The sequence below is a fragment of the Palaemon carinicauda genome, chromosome 31 (genome assembly GCF_036898095.1).
Source record: "Palaemon carinicauda isolate YSFRI2023 chromosome 31, ASM3689809v2, whole genome shotgun sequence".
Classification (NCBI taxonomy): domain Eukaryota; kingdom Metazoa; phylum Arthropoda; class Malacostraca; order Decapoda; family Palaemonidae; genus Palaemon; species Palaemon carinicauda.
Window position 1 is genome coordinate 63,840,849 of NC_090755.1, and position 21,342 is coordinate 63,862,190.

At 33.1% G+C, this 21,342-nt stretch overlaps 1 protein-coding gene across 1 annotated transcript in view; it reads right to left on the bottom strand.

Annotated features, from left to right (window-relative positions):
- The window catches only part of RyR (Ryanodine receptor), a 252,525-nt gene extending 231,904 nt beyond the window's left edge, over nucleotides 1-20,621 (bottom strand). Inside the window, exons 1-16 of the mRNA XM_068355236.1 lie at nucleotides 20,611-20,621; nucleotides 14,285-14,362; nucleotides 13,419-13,494; nucleotides 12,962-13,074; nucleotides 11,707-11,812; nucleotides 10,543-10,636; nucleotides 9,941-10,123; nucleotides 7,568-7,739; nucleotides 6,712-6,881; nucleotides 5,783-5,907; nucleotides 5,121-5,300; nucleotides 3,959-4,143; nucleotides 3,498-3,688; nucleotides 2,686-2,953; nucleotides 2,113-2,279; nucleotides 1,674-1,767 (exon numbers count right to left, since the gene is read on the bottom strand). Coding sequence (XP_068211337.1) covers nucleotides 1,674-1,767; nucleotides 2,113-2,279; nucleotides 2,686-2,953; nucleotides 3,498-3,688; nucleotides 3,959-4,143; nucleotides 5,121-5,300; nucleotides 5,783-5,907; nucleotides 6,712-6,881; nucleotides 7,568-7,739; nucleotides 9,941-10,123; nucleotides 10,543-10,636; nucleotides 11,707-11,812; nucleotides 12,962-13,074; nucleotides 13,419-13,494; nucleotides 14,285-14,290 — 2,130 coding nt within the window. The 5' untranslated portion in view covers nucleotides 14,291-14,362; nucleotides 20,611-20,621. The remainder of the gene's footprint in view (nucleotides 1-1,673; nucleotides 1,768-2,112; nucleotides 2,280-2,685; nucleotides 2,954-3,497; nucleotides 3,689-3,958; nucleotides 4,144-5,120; nucleotides 5,301-5,782; nucleotides 5,908-6,711; nucleotides 6,882-7,567; nucleotides 7,740-9,940; nucleotides 10,124-10,542; nucleotides 10,637-11,706; nucleotides 11,813-12,961; nucleotides 13,075-13,418; nucleotides 13,495-14,284; nucleotides 14,363-20,610) is intronic.
- Nucleotides 20,622-21,342: the final 721 nt, after the last annotated feature.

A 21,342-nucleotide genomic window follows, 5' to 3' on the forward strand; every position in this document is an offset into this window, starting at 1 on the left:
CCGTACTGGGAGGACGACTGACACGCACAGAAGTACCCTCACGCACAACACTGACACACTTTGCGCTAATCACTTATCACTTTGATTTTCTGTTTGCACTTATTTCACTGAACTCGAAACTTTAAGTGGTTTGTACCTGAAACACGCAATTCTATCCTTTCTCAAAAGTTAGTAATTGCGAAAAAAGGAATTACAATGTAACAGAAAAATCTAATGAAAGATAAATAATTCAGTGGCTGGAAAGAGACTAAACACTAGATCAAATAAACTACGTTTAAAATCTCTCACCGCATAAAGCTTGAGAACAAGAAAAACTCTAGAAACGTTTACCTTCTTCCCCTAAAGAGACTAGGGAGAAGAGCAAAAACGATAACAACGTTACTCGCTTGAACGAAACGTTTTTCCTCCTCTTTCTCCCTCCGTCTCTATCTCTCTCTCTCTCTCTCTCTCTCTCTCGACTTAGAACCTGAGAGAAGAGCCCAATCATATATATCGTTAAAACATATTATTGTTAAAGGAAAAAATTTCCCAAAATGAAAAGTTCCTTTGTAGAATTAAAACCATTAAGTTAAGAAAGAATGAACAAAACGCTAGACACGGTTACTCTTACTGCAACGTGACACCGTGAAAATTCTCTCTCTATCGTAACGATAGAGCGCAAGTTGAACGTTCTGAAACGTCAACAACTGCAGAGACAAAACAAAACGTTAGTTCAACTTTGAAAACAGTACGAGACTATCAAAGAAATTCTTTCAAAAACATTAAAATAGCATAATATGTTAACAGGTAAAACCGAAATGACGGGCCAATGTTAATTAACTTCGGTACAAGAAAAGACCGCCTACCATTAGGAAAGGTCGAATATATAAAAATTAATTTTAATAATTTTATAATAAAAGGAAGTTAATCGAAGAGGCCTATAAAAGGCGGAGAGATATAAAATAAATCTATAACTTTTGTTAAGTAAAATTAAGAAAGAGAGTCTATACTCTCTAAGACACCAACACTTCCGTCTAAGGGAAGGGTCGGCCATTTAAAGGTGAAAGAGAGTTCATACTCTCTTCGTCACCATAATAAAATTAATTCCAAAAGCTAACTAAGCTAATATAGAAGTTTCTAGTATAGCGAATAGCTGCAAATTTTAGAGAAATACTTCACCAAACCGTGAACAATACTCCAAAATCATAAGCGTATCCAAGAACGTCTTGCCGGAAGCACGACAGAGGAAAAAGTGAGGTGGCGTCAACAACAAGTACTGTAGTACCTGGCCACAGGTGGCGCTTGTGAGTACACCCCCTTCTAGTATAGTGATAGCTGGCGTATCCCTCCCGTAGAATTCTGTCGGGCAACGGAGTTGACAGCTACATGATTATCGGGTAAGTTTAATATTGAAAAATCTGGAGTAAAAACCTATATCAATGATCAAGATGATATGGAGGATTAGCCTTAGAGGGGGGCTCTCACCCACGACTCTCAACGACCTGAAGAGTTAAATAGCTATCAGACACTATCAGTCTGATACAAAATACAGTAGTAAAATAAACATAAGGAAAATATGTTCACATTCCTATCAACTTCCAATTTCAAATACAGAGTAGGTACTGTCGAGCTCTTGAAAAACATAAAAATGTCAACTCAATATATAATGCTACAGCATAAACTTTATAACTTACCTGGAAGGGCAACAAACATTCTGAGACAGGTGAATAGCCTTCTGGAGGTGGGTATTTGAGCCTGCCATGCTCTCCACCTAACAGAAATCTTGCACTGAAAGCAAATTGCATCCTCAGATTAGGTTTACAGTAAAGATAAGGTAATAGCTACTTTCTAAAATATAAAAATGAAAAATCTTAAAAGTTGATATACATTAAATAATACTGCAAATGCCCTTTCTGTATTTATTAGAAAAGAATACTGCAGTCCCCTTCCAACTTTGGGATCACTCAAAACAAGAAAATAATGAGAAATGAGGCAAGATACCATGAAATTTGAGGATGGTATCACTGGTTTTAGTATGTCCAACCAGGAACCATCAATGAAATGACCAGAGACTGGAAACAAAATATGATAAAAAAACTATCTGAATATTATCTAGTTCCTATTCCAGCTTACCTGAGTTTTGCTGAGGCTGAGACTACAGGGAAGAACATGCCATCGAGGTTGAAACCAGTAAAAGCACCATTAACTTGTCTGCCATTGATGTAAAAAGTTATGATGGGAACGGTCAGATCAAGAGCGCACCCAACAACATCACCTTTCTTGATTGGAGGCTCACATTCCTGGAAAAGACATATGATCTTAATATACTCATCAAGAGTTTCAGAACACTTGGTTTTCACAATAACATTTATAGGATACTACCAAGCACAAAAGTGACAAGCAAAGGAATAATATCTGGCTCTTAAACAAAACATACTATAGTCCATTTCTTTTAGCGATGCATATTTGCACCGACTCGCAGCGGTGCCCTTTTAGCTCGGAAAAGTTTCGTGATCGCTGATTGGTTGGAATTATCTCGTCCAACCAATCAGCGATCCGGAAACTTTTCCGAGCTAAAAGGGCACCGCTGCGAGTCGGTGCAAATATGCATCGCTAAAAGAAATGGACTATAGCATATAATGATGTAAAATCTACATTGAAGCATATACATTATACAACTTCTTTTTAAAAATCCATGAATTGTACCTGTGGATTAACGAGGGTATATCTGCCACCTGTCCACAAGTAGCTACCATCAAAACCATAGGAGTAGAGATCGTCGCCAACTCCATTCCCACCCCATTTTTCTCCACCTCCAGGGAAGCTGACATATCCTTTAGTGTTAGCCCAACCCAAACGAAGATGGGGGTTCAAATGGGATATTTGTTCAATATGATCTAAGGTGACTTCATAGTAGAATCTCTGGTACATTGCTGACCCTTCAACATGGCCGACGAAGATGTTGGGTCTTGCACTGCAGATTTCATAAATACGAATGATAATTTAGATAAGTTTTTAAAACACTATAAAATTAAAAAGTTGGAAAGATGACATGCGGTAATTAGATACAAGCAAACAATTTCTCCGTCTTGCAAAATATGGAAAAATCAACTTTCTAATGATTACTTCATAATTGAAACGATCATCTGTATACTGTACCACAAAATCTAAAGTAAATAAATAAAAATACTGACTTCTTTAAGACAATAGAATTAAAAGATCCTATTCCAAGTGAGCATCAGGCATCAAAATTGAACCACAAACCCAAATATTTAAAGATAAAAAATAAAATGCACTGTATTATACATATATCACGGGAGATAACATAAGAATCCGATATAAAAAAAATCTATGTAGTTATTAATTACTTCCACAGGATAAGTTTTTGGATGCCTATAAGATCATTTCTATTTTACATCAGCTAGAAAACTATCACATCTAGTTGAAAGTGAGTATAAACATTATAACAAAGAGGAAAGATACTCTCATAAACCTCCAAATAAAATAGTCTGCTTTACCTGGAGACGTGATCAACAAGTTGGGTCTGAAGTAGAAGATTACGTCCAGGAAGGAGATAATCACATATATTGTTTTGTGAGGACCTAACAGCAGTTCCATTACCAATGCAGAGTGACCGAAGAACATCCAGGACTTTAGGATCTCGACCGTACTTCTCCAACAGAGCAATGATGACCTTAATGTGCTCTTCCTGTAAAAATTAGGCAGAAGGATTAAGTAAAGACAAAAATGAATGAATAAAAAAGGTATGTGAAATATACTTTGACTTCTAAGTATGCCTTGATCCCCTGTAGACATGGGCATCATTAGTGGATTGTATATAACCTACAATATTTAAGTATGATTGGCCATGGACAACCTAACAAATAAACCACATGAAAACATACTGTACTCTCTTTTTCAGAAGTGATCAGTAAATAGGAGTTAATCTAATAAAATATTCTTTTCATTATTTCTTTACCTTCATAACATTCAGTGCCTCTGGAGAGTCTATAAGGACACAGTGGAGTACATCCAGCATACCAGTGCCCTCGCCTGCAGACCCAAGACGGGAGAAGAGCCAGTTGAGTCTGTGACTGTTTGCAAACTGGGAGCAATTTGTGTGGTTGCCTTTGATCACTGCTGCCAAAAGCTGGTAAAGGTATCCTGGAAGAGGAAGTGAAAGGTATAACCACAGTTCAAAAAACATATTCTTGTTTTGTATAATATGAGAGCATGCTTATCATGCTATTGTGAAGCTGAGGATAAAATTTTTGAATCAAATCTAACCTAATATACACAGGAGATTAAGATAAGGCCATGATAATCAATATTTATTGCTGAAAGTGAACTAAAATATTGAAAAACTTCACTCTGACAAGAAAAAATGTATAAGAAGTAAATTATTTAAATGGAAAATACTACCAATTATTTATAAACAATAAATAAAAAAAAAACCCAAGCCATACATGGTTTGTGGAAGTCAAAGTTAATTTTTCTACTTCATTAACATTTTGAGCACCAACCCTCACCAAATAATTTAGCACTCAAGCTCCAGGCCTTATATTTTACAATTTACTTAACTCATCTGAGTACAAAAACTGTACCAGATATAACATAGTAAAACAAATTTTCATGTACTGCTAAATAAAATTCCTTTCCAGAAATTTTGCAAATTTTTCATATATGTAAATAATAAGAGAAAAGAGAAAATAACTTGAAATAACTTGACATAATATATGGCCAATAGCGACTAAAACTGGATGTAAAATAAGTTCGATACACAAAAGGGTTAAATACATCGCATGATTTATACGACTACAATAAAGAGCATCTAAAGTCTTAAATTTTACTGTCTAACATGGATTTCCTCCTCCTTCCCAGATTTAATCTTTTCCATTCCAAGCACTTACTCGTTATTCTCCAATTCATTCTTTTGCTTCCCTGACATTCCCTCCTTCCCAATTTATCTTCCTAATAATGTACCCATATTTCACCTACTTTCCACACTTGTTAATTCACAATCGTTCTGTTTCCCAGAATTCTGCTCTGTCCTAGATCCTACTCCTATTATTCCTCATCTCCCCCTAAATAAGCAACAATCCTTCCTAGGAAACAAAAGAAAAGTGACCTCAGATAATTACCTGAAATGATCTCCCAGTCCTGTCCAGCTTCTTCGCCAGCAAGTGCCACCATGTAACCCTGTGAGGTGATGACGGTTATCTTGTCAATGGCATCCAGGATCAAGTTGAGGATGCCTTCCTCTTGGAACAGATCCTGTCGGTTTCTCAAGGCACGGAGGCACACCTGGCGTTCTTCATGTTCTGCAAAAAGGAAAGATGACTGAAGTTAGAAGGTGCACTTTGTGAAAGATAAGAAATTTGAAAGGGATAAAACCTACTGAGTATTAAGAGATTAGTTATTATTGTCAGTCTTAAGTATTGCTTGGATGTTTGTCTTCAGTTTCATTATTAATTATGTATTCAAAAGGAGAGAAAGAAAAGGCTACATCATTAGTAAGATATGCATTATAAAGTAATAACTAGGGATACAAAATAAATTTGTTCCGGAGTGGTTTACATAAGATTTTTTTGTATAATGAAATAAATGAAATAAGAGCCAAAGACATTTGAATCATTCAATATACATAACCGCACAAAATTTGTTTCGTATTCTGAGTATTTCTTTTTGTAAAACGAGGCAAAAAATCTCCGTATGTCGTTTCGTAAAATTAGTTTTTCGGGGGAGAGAGAGAGAGAGAGAGAGAGAGAGAGAGAGAGAGAGAGAGAGAGAGAGAGAGACTTACCAAGTTCATCCTCTGGATAAGCAAAATAGTTGATCAAATCTTCAAGGCAACTTATCATCTCTTTTAGGTTGACTGTCCTCAGCAAGATGGAATGGCGTCTTGATTGCTGGATGCAGTCCAAACCCCTGCAAAACGATTGATAATAACACCAATGATGATAGAAAAACGGAAACGTATAAGCCAGACAAAAGTGGAATTTAGTGGCCAGGAGCTAATCAAGAATGTGCAAATAAAATGCAAATAAAAATTACTTAATTAACCATTAAATCAAACATAGTTGATTTTAACTACATATCCCATAAATACAAAGCAGCATATCAGGTCTCACAAAATATAATGAGGATTAGTGAAAACCATGGTGAAGATAATTTCAAAAATACTGAAAATTTAATTAAGTTAAATGTTGAAATAGATATATAACTACCTGTACCTGCAATTAATACTATAAAATCTAAATAAAATAAAGGTGTGCAACAGACTTTAGGTAACATAAAAACACTGCTTCATCTTATTTCACAGTACTGTACAAGGAAGGCAGAAAACGAGTTATTAGCAGTCACTTCAATTTGGACTGGATTTATGAATTTGGGACATAAAGCCCACTTGCGCTTGGGCCACAGAAGCTAGGCAGTGGTAAGTTGCAACTGGGGAAAATCCCACCAGTTACTGTATGAAGTAAAAGGTAAAAGAGGTTGGATTGAAAGATTAAAGAAAAGTGGGAACAGAGACCGGAGTTATACTGTAGTATAAGGCTAAAAATGCCAAACAGTTAAGGACAAAAGGGATGCTACTAAGACCATAGTAATGACTACATTGTACCGATTGAGTAGCACTAACATCCCTATCCCCTACAGGATCATATAATACAGTACTGTATTCTGAAAATGAAAATAAAATCAAAACTGACAATTCATTTGCACAATACTAACTTGATGAAAATGTTGAAGAGGTGAGAGCACTTGCGGATGACACGTGCAGTTCTGGACTCTTCTTCCTGACTCCTGTAAAAGACCAAACCGTCGTCCATCTTGCCTTCTTCGTGTAGGGTGGCTTGCTTCACTTCGACTTTACCTACACCTTTCTTCTTGATCTCAAAAGCCTTGAGGAAAAAAATAAGTTTTCCAGGAGTCAAGTTTTACATAGTTAATGCACACAATTGTTTAAAAATCTTATTCTCCTTTGCACATACAGAAGCCTTTGGCTCATAGTTTATGTCTATCTCAATTTAATATGCTGTGCTTCTAAAATATTTATAAAGCAGCAAAAAGTTGAAGCAATACAGTTTAACTTTCACTTAACCCTTTTACCCCCAAAGGACGTACTGGTACGTTTCACAAAAGCCATCCCTTTACCCCCATGGACGTACCGGTACGTCCTCGCTTAAAAATGCTATAAAAAAATTTTTTTTCATATTTTGGATATTTTTTTGAGAAAATCCAGGCATTTTCCAAGAGAATGAGACCAACCTGACCTCTCTATGACAAAAATTAAGGCTGTTAGAGCAATTTAAAAAAAAAAAATAATGTAAAATGTGCTGGGAAAAAAAATAACCCCCCGGGGATTAAGGGTTGGAAATTTCCAAATAGCCTGGGGGTAAAAGGGTTAATTATAAGAATTACTACAATTGCCCTACACTATAACATGATTTATCACTATGTTGGTATGATTACTTTGAAAAAGAGTAATTACTTCGAAAAGCTTCCACAGAATAGATTGCATAACAAGCAAATCATGAATGAAACTGATTAAGGATGAAAATTGCAAATACAAAAAAAAACATCTTACTCTGTAAGACAGCCAAAGTCCTGTTTCCATGTGCTGTACAATGACGGTAGAGTCACCATACTTGATGAGTGGAGTACCAATTACTTCAAGATCCTTGTCCTCAAGAATCACTTTGTTGTCATCCTTCTCCTCACGTAGATAGAAGGCCGTGGCTGCCACAGTTGCTTCATCTCTGTTAAATAGGTTAAGACATGTTTAGTCATATTAGAATTCTCTAGGAAAATAAATTGTAACCCCCAACAATAACTAAATAATTTCATAAGCACTGTTTTCATCCTTGCCTGTAAGTATAAAAGCCATAATCAAAAGTAAATATAAGCCATAGTTTAGCATGGGCCATTTTCTCTTAGCTGTACATTATAGTATTAGGCTTTTCATTTTATACTGGAAAATCTCATTTGTCATAAAAACATGTATATAAAGTCTAAATACAGTATGCCATAGTCTGATCTAACAGAAAAAAAGTGAAATCCAAACATGGTTACAAATAACCCCAAGAACTTAGGTATAATAAATGTTAAGTGACCACTCCGTAATAAAGCATTAACAAACAAACTAAAATCTCAAATTTTTAAAGTAATTTGTATTTTTCCTAGTCACAGAAACCTGAGTCCCTTAATATAGGAGTGTTTTCAGTGCGAGATGGAATGTTGTTAGAATCTTTTAAGAAGAGGTCAGACGACAAGTGGAGGCAGCGAGCTACAAGCCACACTACCACACCACCCAAACTAGCCTCACTTGACCTTCCAGCCTAGAACTGAGAGGAGTCGTCGACAAAGGATGTTAACTTAAAGGACCCAGGTATGTATAGCCACGAAAAATACAAATTACTATAAAAAAAAATTTTATTTATTCCTGGGAAAAATACAAAACACCATTCTTCCATAGGCAGACACACTGCTAAGGGGGTTGAAAGTCTTGATGGAATCAAATTGGATGGTTCTTTTTCTTCCCTGTTTTTCATAGGGATGAGAAGACTGATAGGATCTGGCCCGAACATGATGAAATGTACATGGTCAACTGAAAAAACCCTTCCCCAAAAAGGATATGTCATCTCAGAATAATATACCTGTATTATGAACAATGGGTTGGTATAAATTCCACCATCCACCCCTCATTAGATGGGATTGGGGAAGATACTTCTTTAGAATTAAATAATGGAGCTCGGAAGTGTAATTTACCAGCATCAAGTCAAATCCAACATGTAATGTTTCGACCACTTTTCCCCTATTCAATGAATGAGAAGAGCCATTTATTCTAGCATTCATTACAAACTTATATCTACACATAATCTTAGACGAGATGCTTTCTGTCCCGTGTGGGAACCAGGTTGGCTACACAACTACTGTACTTGAGCAACCACTACAGGACCAACCACAAAGGTGTCAATGGACTTGTGGGTATACTCCCTGTAAGTAAGAGGATGTGTTTGACATTTCAAAATGACAGCCTTCAGCACCTGGCCTACAGAATGGTTTCTTTTCAAGGCTAAGGTGGTGCTTATAACCTTGACTTCATGAACTCTGTTCCTAGCAAGTACCTCGTCCCTTTTAGCAGTCATGTACGCTGTACAGATAATCTCAAAAAGCCAAAAAGAGATAGTTCCTCGACATTAGTTTCTGACCACCATGCCTGTGGTACCGGGTCCTTTTCAGATAGCACAGAAGAGCCCTTACGGGATACAAAAGCAACTCAATCCCCACCCGACGCTTCACATAGCGAGGCGATGGAGGAAGTATTGAACATGGTGTCATGTGCTGATGGGTTCTATCTTTAGCCTCACAATCTGGTTCAAAACATAATGAATTCTTCCCTCTACACCTCAGTGTGGGTAACTAAATAAGAGCGACGGTGCAACTCGCCTACACTCTTCACTGATGCTAAGGCTAGCAAAAAGATAGTCTCAAGAGTAGATCTCAGTTTAACAACCTCAAAGACTAGAGTATTCAATCAGGGAGCAAACAGTACATTCATACTCGCTTGAGGTCAAAAGGAAAGCGAGGCTAGTCTGGCTGGTGGGGTGGGGGGGGGGGGGCTTCTCTTGCTCCCTCCAGTGGTTATTCAACTTCTCTTGCTCCCTCCAATGATTATTCAACTTCTCTTACTCCCTCCAATAGTTATTTAATCAATTTTATCCAATAACTCTATCAAAGGACGATGATTTATATTTCACGCAGGAATAAATAATAATTCCTTCATTAACAAATTACCAAAACAATGTCTCCAAGAACACATAGAATATAATAAGCAAATAAATTAATGAATAAACACTTCTTTATGAGGAGTGACCTGGTACTTCTAAAGAAACTTTAATAATTGGCAATGAGAATTCAAACAAAATGGTTCAACTGATCAGTCCCCTTCCCATCTCACCTGGGTAACAGCACAAGCTCGTTTTGATCATTGATAGCCAGGTATCTGCCAGTTGTGATGTGCCTAATCCTCATAGGATGGAACCAATTGATGTATCCACCAGACCACTTAGTGCGGGCGAGTTCCAGCCTCCAGAGTGACCGAGCTTGGGATGTGACTGACCCACCCTCATATACAACGATGCTGTCAAATAAAAATAATGGAATATGTAAACACAAGCAAAAATATATCTCATATTAACATAAAATACATACATACAGTATATATATATATATATATATATATATATATATATATATATATATATACACACACACGTATATATATATACGTGTATATATATATATATATATATATATATATATATATATATATATATATATATATGTGTGTATATATATATATATATATATATATATATATATATATATATATATATATATATATATATATACACGTATATATATATATATATATATATATATATATATATATATATATCTCAGGCAGTATCTCAGTTGTCAATAATATTCTTCAAATGCTGTACTAAATCTTACTTTATATTCATTTTAGCCCATATGCAATCTATTACAAAGCCTTACTTTTGTCCTGGCTGGTCCGACCAAGTCGAAGGGATGGAAAGACACTCGTCACCACCATGGAAGAATCTCAAAACCTCACCACCGAACACACAAGCTGTCAAGTAAAACAACATTTTAAAATTATTTTCAACATCATAATCATAATATGTTGCTGGTATAGTTTTGACTTATCTTTCATGTAATCAGAATGGTACCTTTTATGATAAAAAGAGCACCTACAATCACAATATCTTTTGCAATAAAAATTTCATCTAGACACAGTAATACAAGAATCAATTTTAAAAATTAGCATTTTTCAAGCACCTTATAAGTTAAGTGACACTTTAAATGAGAACATTATAAAATCTTATATTAGAGCAACCATAATGATCATTATCTGTTTTGGCATATATTAACACTACCACAGACAACATAATACAATGAAGCTCATATTCTTATCCTTCCAATGCTCCTATTGTCAAATAACTTTTCTTGTGTAACATTTGTCCCAAATGAAGAATCTTTACTTAAAAGCTATTACCTTTAGTTTTTCATTCTCTCACACCATTCAACCAATCGATATCTTCATTACCATGTAATTTTTTTTTCTCTTTTACCTATCACTTACCTTCATTGCAGCAACAACCTTCTCGTCTTCATTTGTATGGCTTTTTCATGCTCTTATTTTGGTAAATCGTTTCTGTGACCCAGAAGCACAATTATTTATTACAGTAATTTCCATTTGTTTTAACATTAAAGAGGCTACTGGCAAATAACTGTGTAGTGATAAATGTGTGTAGGCAAGGGAAAATGGGCCGTAACAAAACCCATTACAAAGTTAAAGTTAAAGTTGCGGGTTTTAGGTTACAGTACTATCTGGCCAGTCAACGGAGTCAGGACACCTTAACTCTCTCGCGGTAGTACATCAATAGGTGGCTGGTGCCTTGGCCAACCTACATCAAAGTGACATAGTGTATAAAAATTAAGAAAGTGATTCGACGAAGAGGAGCATAGAGGAACACAGCGTTGATCTAATGTCTTGGAATACAATACATGAATCTCGTAGTATATGTGGGCGGCGTTCATGTTGATAGTTACCCTTTTCTATAATCGAGGTCATAGAACTTCAAGCATCCTCTTACGGTAACTTTCATTGGCATAACCCAACTTGAACAAAACACTTACCGACGAACTTGAGTCTGGAGAGTCCAGTGCCAAAGGGGAGGACGGACCAATGAGTAACGTGAAAGCTGGCATTGACGATGCTCTGTTCGTCCTCACGGGTCGCTTGCTGCAAGGAAGGAAGAAGAAAGGAGAGATGTAAACAAACATTTTTGAAGATAATAGGAAACGTGCTGTTCAAGAGAGAAGGAATAGAAAAAAGAAAAGAATATATTTATCAAATGTGGAAAAAAAGAGAGAAGAAAATAAAAGAATTAGAATAAAGAAGAAAATAAAAGAATTAGAATAAAGAAGAAAACCAAGGAGGTGCCGATGGAAAGGCGAATCTCTCCGCCCAACAACTGAACTGAACTGAACTGAAGAGCAGCAAGTTAAGCTAAAAAAATATCATAAATAATGAGGGTAATCAGAAAATATACAGTAACATGAAAAAAATAAATACAATTTCAAATCTAAAAAATAGACTAACAATTTTCTTATCCTTTCTATCTTGAATTTGGCTACGACATGATGGAAAGGCCGAATTACAAATCATTTGTTTTTATTTTAGTCACAATACATGTTTATAAAATGAACTAAAACGTTGGAGTTCTCTAAAATCATAATTAAACTCGAAGCCTTTGCAACTGCTGGCATTTGCCAAAGGTCAGTTACTTAATCTAGCATCCCCCTGAAAAGAGATTTTTAAAAAGTGGTAAAAAAAATCTGAAGAGAATAGATATTAGAACAAGGGAAAATTGTCCAAAAGTCGAAGAAAGGGACTCAAAGAAAAGTATGAAAAAAGAAAATTAGGAGGCGAAATTATACAAACAAAAGGGCAACAGACAGTAACAGATATTTGCATGATGGGAATTACGTTCTAAGGAATGTCAAAACTAAAACATTACTAAAAAGTGGTTCAAGAACCCAAAAAACTACGCCAAGAAAAAAATAAGAATATATTAGGAGAATACAATTATATAAATATCGTAAATTAAGAAATTAAATCAATATGAATTAGGCTAGCCTACATATAGACAGTGAAAGTGTTTTTTTAAAAAAAAGTCAAGTTGACGCAATACAACAGGCACTAAAAAAAAAAAAATTGTTAAGTCTATTTGGGAACCGATGAAACAAAAAAAAATAAGAAAAATAAAACGAATCAGAACAAAAACATTACTACTACTACTACTACTACTACTACTACTACTACTACTACTACTACTACTACTAATAATAATAATAATAATAATAATAATAATAATAATAATAATCTTACCAGGTATCTCTCAGTAGCCACGGAGACAAGAATAAGGTCATCACCGACCCTGACCTTTTCACCCTCTGACCTCTGTTTACTCGCTGGGTGAATGGTCCACCAACAGGATTCACCTGTGGACAGGAACGGATGAAGGTCAGTAGAATGACAAAAGAACTATGGATGAATAATTTCGAAATCTATCAAACGTATTTTTTTCTATTAAAGTCATTATCGGTGTATGACTGGATAAACTTATTTACATAAATTCATTTGAAAGTTAACAAAGAAGTAACTGATTGTCATTATGGGTACAAAATGTCATAATGTTAATAAAATACTATGTAAAAGAAATTAAATATTTGTACAATAGTACAAAAAGCAAGAATTCATTAATATTAACCAAAATTCACAAATATTACCAGAAATTGCCTAAAAAATCAACAACAACGCAATGAATATGAAATTCACAGCTTACCCTTGGAGTGTTCCTGGAGACCGACGTCGAAGGCCAACTTGTCTTTCGAGGAGGAAGTGGAGAGACATGCCAAGTACTGTTGATGAGGGAAATAAGTTATTTTTTTCATAATTAGGAAAACATTCAAGACGGATGATGAGGATTTTAAAATTATTTTAAAGGACTTCGTCTTGGGATAATGTATCTCATTTTTTTTTTAATAATGATTTCTTATACTCGTATGATGGAACGGGAAATATATTTTAAACAAGGAAGTAAAATGTGCAAGACATAGCCCTAGTTTAGGCTGATCGATATATCTGCTGTCAAAACTAAATTAATTGGAGTATGTGTATATACTTGATTTAACAAATACACTATGCTGCGCACACGCGCATAATATATATATATATATATATATATATATATATATATATATATATATATATATATATATATATATATATATATATATGTATATATATATATATATATATATATATATATATATATATGTATATATATATATATATATATATATATATATATATATATACAGTATATATATATATATATATATATACAGTATATATATATATATATATATATATATACATATATATATATATATACAGTATATATATATATATATATATATATATATATATACACGGTATATATAATATATATAGAGTATATATATAATATATATACAGTATATATATATATATATATATATATATATATATATATATATATATATATATATATATATACACGTGCATGTGTGTGTGCTTAATACCATATTAAAATATTAAAGATCAAATGCCTACCGAATAGAATAACAAAATAGCAACCTCCTAAACGGAAAAAAAATGGATACTCACCATCATAGAGTTTTGATGGTAGAGGAGAACGGCGTTGCCATATAGCAACGTCCTGTGTCCGGAACCCGTCCCTTTGCCCTGTGGGGTGAGATCGAGGAATGCAAATATATTAGAGAAGTTTTAGTTCAAGGCGTATATGCAATATCTACTTTTTTTTCTCATTTTGATTAGGTCTTTGTTTTTCTCTTCGTGTATATGAGCTATAGTTAGGCGGCTTTCTTTATTTTATAGGCTAGTGTTCATTTGGTACCTGAATTCGAGGGGGAAAACTATCTTTTTTTCTTTTTTTAGAAGGAAGCATTTCAGGCGGATCATAAACAAGGAAGGCCAATTTTAAACGGACGTTTTTTTGTGGATTTCGTTTCTGGTACGTTGATAAAAAAATAAAACAACAAATAAATTTAATGAATTGGGATTAGGTAAACCCAAAATGTTTTCCGTTATAAAAATAGTGATTTAAAAATAAATAAGAGCCCGTGCTGACATTAAGCTAGAAACGAAAGAAAAAAAATATATTGGAAAAGTATAAAACAGAAACGAAGTTTTGTTATTAAAATGTATTATAAGAATAGACGAATAAGGCAAAAATACAAAAAAAAAAAAATAATAAGAAAAGTACATAAATCTACCATGAAAGACGAATAAAAGAATCGTGTAAAAGATACGAAATACACAAATTACCTCGATGATTTACCCCAAACGAGAATAAAATATATTAATCATTAAAAAAAAATTAAAGGACACAATCCATATTTTCTTATGCTGTTAAATCTTGGCCTTCATTATTAATGAACATTTTCCAATTCATTGGTCAGAAATATTCACGATTAATTAGGAAAAAAAATCTTCATAAAGGGGAAAATATTAAAGGACCTTTTACAACTCAAAGGGTAATTTATCTTTTATAAACTCAAGTGGTTTATCTTATATATATTTTTTTAGAATATAAATTTCCTCATATATGGGCTTTTTTTTATCCATATCTCTTAAAAAAAATTTTTCTTGTGTTAGCTCAAAAGATAATTCAATTTTCTACATATTATTTTTTACTTACTAAAGTTTTTTTTTTATCTTATATATTTTCATCTTTTACTAACTCAAAACTACGTTTTTATCTTATACCGACCAATCTTATTAATATTTTACCAACTCAAACTATCTGAGATTTTTTTTAGTGAAAAAATTAATAATTTTGAATTATCTGAAAGTTACTTTTACTTGTTACCACTTCCAAGTAACTGCTGGTCTTAAAGGTCTTATATCAACTCAAAAGAGAAAAAAAAATCTTTTATAAACTCAACTAGAATGTTTTAATGTAAAAAAAAAAAGAAAAAAAATTGACGTTTAATTTCTTGAAGTCAAAAGTGAATTTTATCAAAAGATCTTTGACTTTAAAATCGATTGAATAACTTTTTCTTTTTAATCAATTCTCGACAACTTTCTTTCAATTATCAACTTTTATAATCAACAAACTCAAAGAAACTAGTAATCCAAACCAACGCAAAAATTGAATTATTTTGAATCACTGATCAACTCAAAAACACCTTTTGACCTTTTATAAATTCAAATCAATTATTCATATATTTAACATCAATAATAATATCAAGAACAATTTAACATGTTATAAACGCTTTGGGGGTAGTTCACTATTCACTATCAACTTAAAGGTATCACATCTAAAAGAAATACAAAACAAAACATGAAATAAGGGGGGGGAAGGGGGAGCGAACAGGAGGAACAAAGAAGAATGCACCAAATTGAGGTTACCAATGCAAGAGGGATACATTCCATCACCATTATAGGGTAAATATGCAATAGGGGTGGGATGGGGGGGGGACGCTACGATGGCACGTTTGAGAGAGGGTTTGGGGGAGAGTGGGTGGGTTTGAGGTCGAACACAATTCATCAGAATGATATATAGGCCTATATATATATATATATATATATATATATATATATATATATATATACGAATATATATATATATATATATATATATATATATATATATATATATATATATATACATATATATACATATATATATATATATATGTAAGCTATATATATATATATATATATTTATATATACATATATATATTTATATATATGTTTACATATATATACATATGTATATTTATATATATACATATATATATTTATATATATGTTTACATATATATACATATATATATTTATATATATACATATATATACTTATATATATGTTTACATATATATATATATATATATATATATATATATATATATATATATATATAATATAAGAATATTTCTTTACGCGTACAGCCAACTAGTTAGTATATTATTTACGGCAGAGAAATCATAATTAATTAAACGTCAGCTATAACAGAGAAGTATTCTTTTAACGAAATCATCTTTCCACCAATAATTGTCTTTCATAATCTTATATTGATGAAAAATACTCTTGAAGTGTGGTAAGTTTATGAAAATATTTTCTGAATAAAACCATATGCACTAAAAAATTCAGATTTGGCTATAGAAATCAAACAGTTATACAAAATTCAAGTCTTATATTTCTCAGCTTCAAAGTTACCAATTTAGTAAATTATTTACTGTTACTGTAATATAAACAAAATAAGGACAAAACCAGATTTTTTTTTCTTTCTAATCTACAACAACGGGGATATCTCTATCTACACAAACGATGATTTATCATCAACAAAATTAAATATGATTCCTTATAAAATTTCCAGTAGGCCCTGGTATGTAAAAATATTTAAGACACAGGCCTCTGCTTGAGTTACAAAATCGTATACCCAAAAGAGTAAGCATTTCCTCTTTATTTTTTTTCTATTAAATGGTAGCATAAGGTTAAAAATTCCATCAGCAAAATGTTTAAAAACCTCAATTCTTTTGATAATCTATTCAAAAGAGGTTAGAGCGCAAGGATATATTCTTAAAAGAATTGTTTCTTCAATAATCTACGCAAAAGTTCGATAGTTTCTTCTTCCTTTGGACGAAAGCTGAGAAAAAATGAACATTTCGTAGTTTGGAGACCGATAAGTTGAACGATCAGTTGAAAACAGGAATAAAATGAACTAAAATACACGAACTGATAAATAAAACATTCACCAACGATAAGAGGTTAAAATTAAAAACGTTTTTTCCTTTCTTCCTATTTTAAATTTCCTTTTTACATCGGGGTCACGCATACACAACATCCAACAATAGGGTAGAATGGGAAATACGATAAAAAGTAAACAACACAGAAACCTCGATTTACAACACAGCCAAGCTTGTCCATTGCGTTGTGTCCATGTATAAAAGATACATCTTGTGTACAAAATATACATCGTCTACATGGTTACATACACACACGTATAGCTATAGCATGAACAGTAACACCAATGCCACTAGCGGCAGCTAATGACACCATTAACAGATCATTCATGGAATATTAAATTAAGAATTAAAACAAAAAGGTTAGAAGAGCTAGACGTTTTTTCTTGGCATACAGTTCTGTATTTTGGAACTCACAAATTCCAAAAACAGAACCATACTGGCTTAGAAATTTTAAAGACCACATAATTGATGTTAAACAAAGATAAATGTTTCTAGTGTGGAAAAAGTACTTTAAAGTAACAAGAATTATTACATTGTTCATCATAAAATAAAAGCAAAAACATCAACTGGCAACTCCAAGAAACGGTCTGCCCTTCCAACTGTATGTTTCGATTCTCACCTCAAGATCAACCGAAACATATGAAGGAATGACGGTAACTTTGAACAATGATACATCAAAATAAAGTATAAAAAACAGCCAGATACAACGTCAAATGCGCCATATAAAAGGTAATGCATTTTACGGAAGAAAATCATATCTTAGGAAAATCCGCCACATTTGCTGGTACTGGTACAGTGGTATCTAGTGACGTCAACTTCCGATTCCCGCCAAATTTATGTGACGAGTTGGAGGGTCAGGGATTTGATGCAAATAAAAAAAGAGAAATAGAAAAAAAAACGGACCCACGTTGCGATTGCTCGATTCACCGATATCGTAAAATATATCTTTATAAGTTTATAGTTAGCTGTAATAGGCGAGATCATTCGAATAATTATCATAATCGCAGTAAATAGGTCTAAATATATAGTCTAAGATTGTTATTATCATTCTCATAATCATTTACTACGCAACGCGTTCGTGAAGGAAGCCTAAACAGTGAATATTCTGAAGTTTTCAATTGCCTGTCTTTAAACATTTCCAATGCAATATTGCTAATCAGTATCACACATAAATATACTTTGACTTCATCATCCCAAAATATTCAATAGACCCAAATTTTTTTTATAGATAGCAAAGTAATATTTCAATTTCTTACAAACTAGCTTCGTAATGTGAGACGCATTCAGATAAATTTGAAAGATGAAACTATAAAAATTAAAACTTTTTTTTTTTCACCAATATCTGTCCACAAAATCTTAAAAATCAACTTAGCTAAAAACTTTAAATATCTATTAAGAATATTCATGTCTAGCAGCATTAAAAAACAAAATAACTTCATGCTAAATGAAGTGCACTTGTTTAAAAAAAGAAATGGATATAAAAAACACTCCACGAAAAAAATATTACCAAAAAAAAAATCAATCTATCAAACTTATCTAAGGTAAGTCATGATTAGTTGATGGATAAGAAAAAAAAATAATCCATCTTAATCTATGCCATGACAAATTTAGGTGCAAAACAATAATCTACTTTTAATCTAACTAAATCTATAAATATCTTTATGGTGCTGATTTACTTGAAAAAACTCCAATTATACAATAGAATTGGAGTTCTATAACTGCTTGTTTTAAGAGTTCGTTTTTTATTGGCTAGGCCAGTTTGGGTCATTAAGTCCAGGTGATAATATACTCAACAGTTATCTAACTAAAAGTCGTCCAGGTGGTTTGATGCTTCATTAAAGGTGAGGATGTGAGGTCATGACGACATCGTGTTTTTTTAAATCTTCCTTGACCTCTTTAAATCGATTTCATTATGCCAATTGTTATCGGAGTTTCGTGCTTTCGAACGAACATGATAAAATGACTGTGGAGGTCCTGTACAGAGTTGGGTTCTCCTGCTGTATAGGACTAGAAAAGCAACCCGTAAAGTAAAGTAGTTCCCACTTATGTATTTTCTATATTCTGCCCTGTTTTCGTTACCACTGATAATTTTTATTTAGCTTTTTTTTTTATAACATTTTCAGATGCGCTAAAATATCTCATTTATTCAACAGAAATTAATATTTTTAATTTGCTTCTCAACGGATTTTTTTTCACATATTTTTAGAGAAGTCTTTCTTTTAATAATAATTCTTGATCTCCATTTTTATTTTACTACTATTCATTAATTTAATTTCACATACTGACTATTTTTAAAACTATTTCTTTCTAAATCCTGAAGCTTGAAAAATGGTTAAGCTTTTTATTAAGATGATTTTATTAATATATTTTATTACGTTTTATTAACATCGTTTCCCAGTATAATTAAAAATTCTTTATTAATTTCTAAAAAATAATTTTGTTCTTTAATTTGAATAACTCTTTCTCTCGAAATGATTTCATCTGGTTTCGTTACACAATGATTCAGAATCTTAAATAATTTTCAAACCTCTTGAAGAAAAAAAATATAGAAAATTAAGTGATTCACATATTCATATCAATGACATCTTTAGCAAAATATCTATTTAATATTGACATAATCAGAAGTAACCTTAAGATTTGTTATTTTTGGCAATAAAACAAGTATTTCTTATTATGGATATCAAACATTTGACTAGAACATAATTAAATATTTTTTTTAAGTTATAATAACCCACACTCTTTTACTATAAATCATTTCGAGTCCGAAAATCTAGTCCGCATACAAATATTCATGAATTTCTTTCGAAATACAAATTAATTACAGCTTTACATATTTTTATCAACAGGAAAAAAGTATATCTTTATACCAAAGAAGTGTAAAACGTCACCTTTTCTTCAACACCACTACCAGAAGCTAAATCGCATCCTGTAGATGGCAGTGCAGTCGAAGCATCAAACCAGAAGGACGGGAGTGAAGTGAGAAGAGGTTTCTACTACGACTAGCGTGTGCGACATAGGAGATACAATGGAGTGAGAGGCTAATCAACGACACTTGGGGCCTACGTTAATAGTAATACTTTTAGCTCCATAGAATACAAAGAGCAAGAAAAATAAATCATATGAGACACCGTGAGTCCGTGTGAGGGAACAGGAGTAGGCGCTGGAAGCGCCAGGCATGGATGATGGGTTTAGGCACACGAATGTTCGGTCTACTTACAACTCCGGCATTGCCCTGAAAAATAAGTAAAATGCGCACGTGAGAACTGGAGGGAGCCCCAGGCCGTTTCGCGCTATGCAGTTTGACCATTAAGGAGTGTGTTTGTGTGTGTTTGGGGGTAAGAGAGAGAGTATGGTTTTCTCCAAATGTGTTTTTTTTTATTTGCTTTCTCATCAAGTGTCTTTCGCTCTTTCTCTGGTAGGTTTTATCTTCTTTGATATCCCCATTATATAGCGCTTTCTCTCTCTCTCTCTCTCTTTCTCTCTCTCTCTCTCTCTCTCTCTCTCTCTCTCTCTCTCTCTCTCTCTCTCTCTCCTGTAAATGCCCTTCCTTCTGTCTCTCTTGTAGATGTCCTTCACTTTATCTCTCTTCTGTAAATATCATCCATTCTGTCTTTTTTTCTCTTATTAATGCTCTCTCTCTCTCTCTCTCTCTCTCTCTCTCTCTCTCTCTCTCTCTCTTTCTCTCTCTCTCTCTCTCTCTCTCTCTCTCTTATGAATACCTTTTAACTTTAATCTGTCCCTTTCATATAAAGTACTTTAAAATCTCTCTCTCTCTCTCTCTCTCTCTCTCTCTCTCTCTCTCTCTCTCTCTCTCTCTCTCTCTCTCTCTCTCATGTGTCCCTTTTAGCTCTTTTGATGGATGTACCCACCTCTACAAAACTGGGTCGAACTGCTAAACGCATATTCTACAGAGGGCCTTTTAGTACTTATAAAAATATTCGTGTGAAAA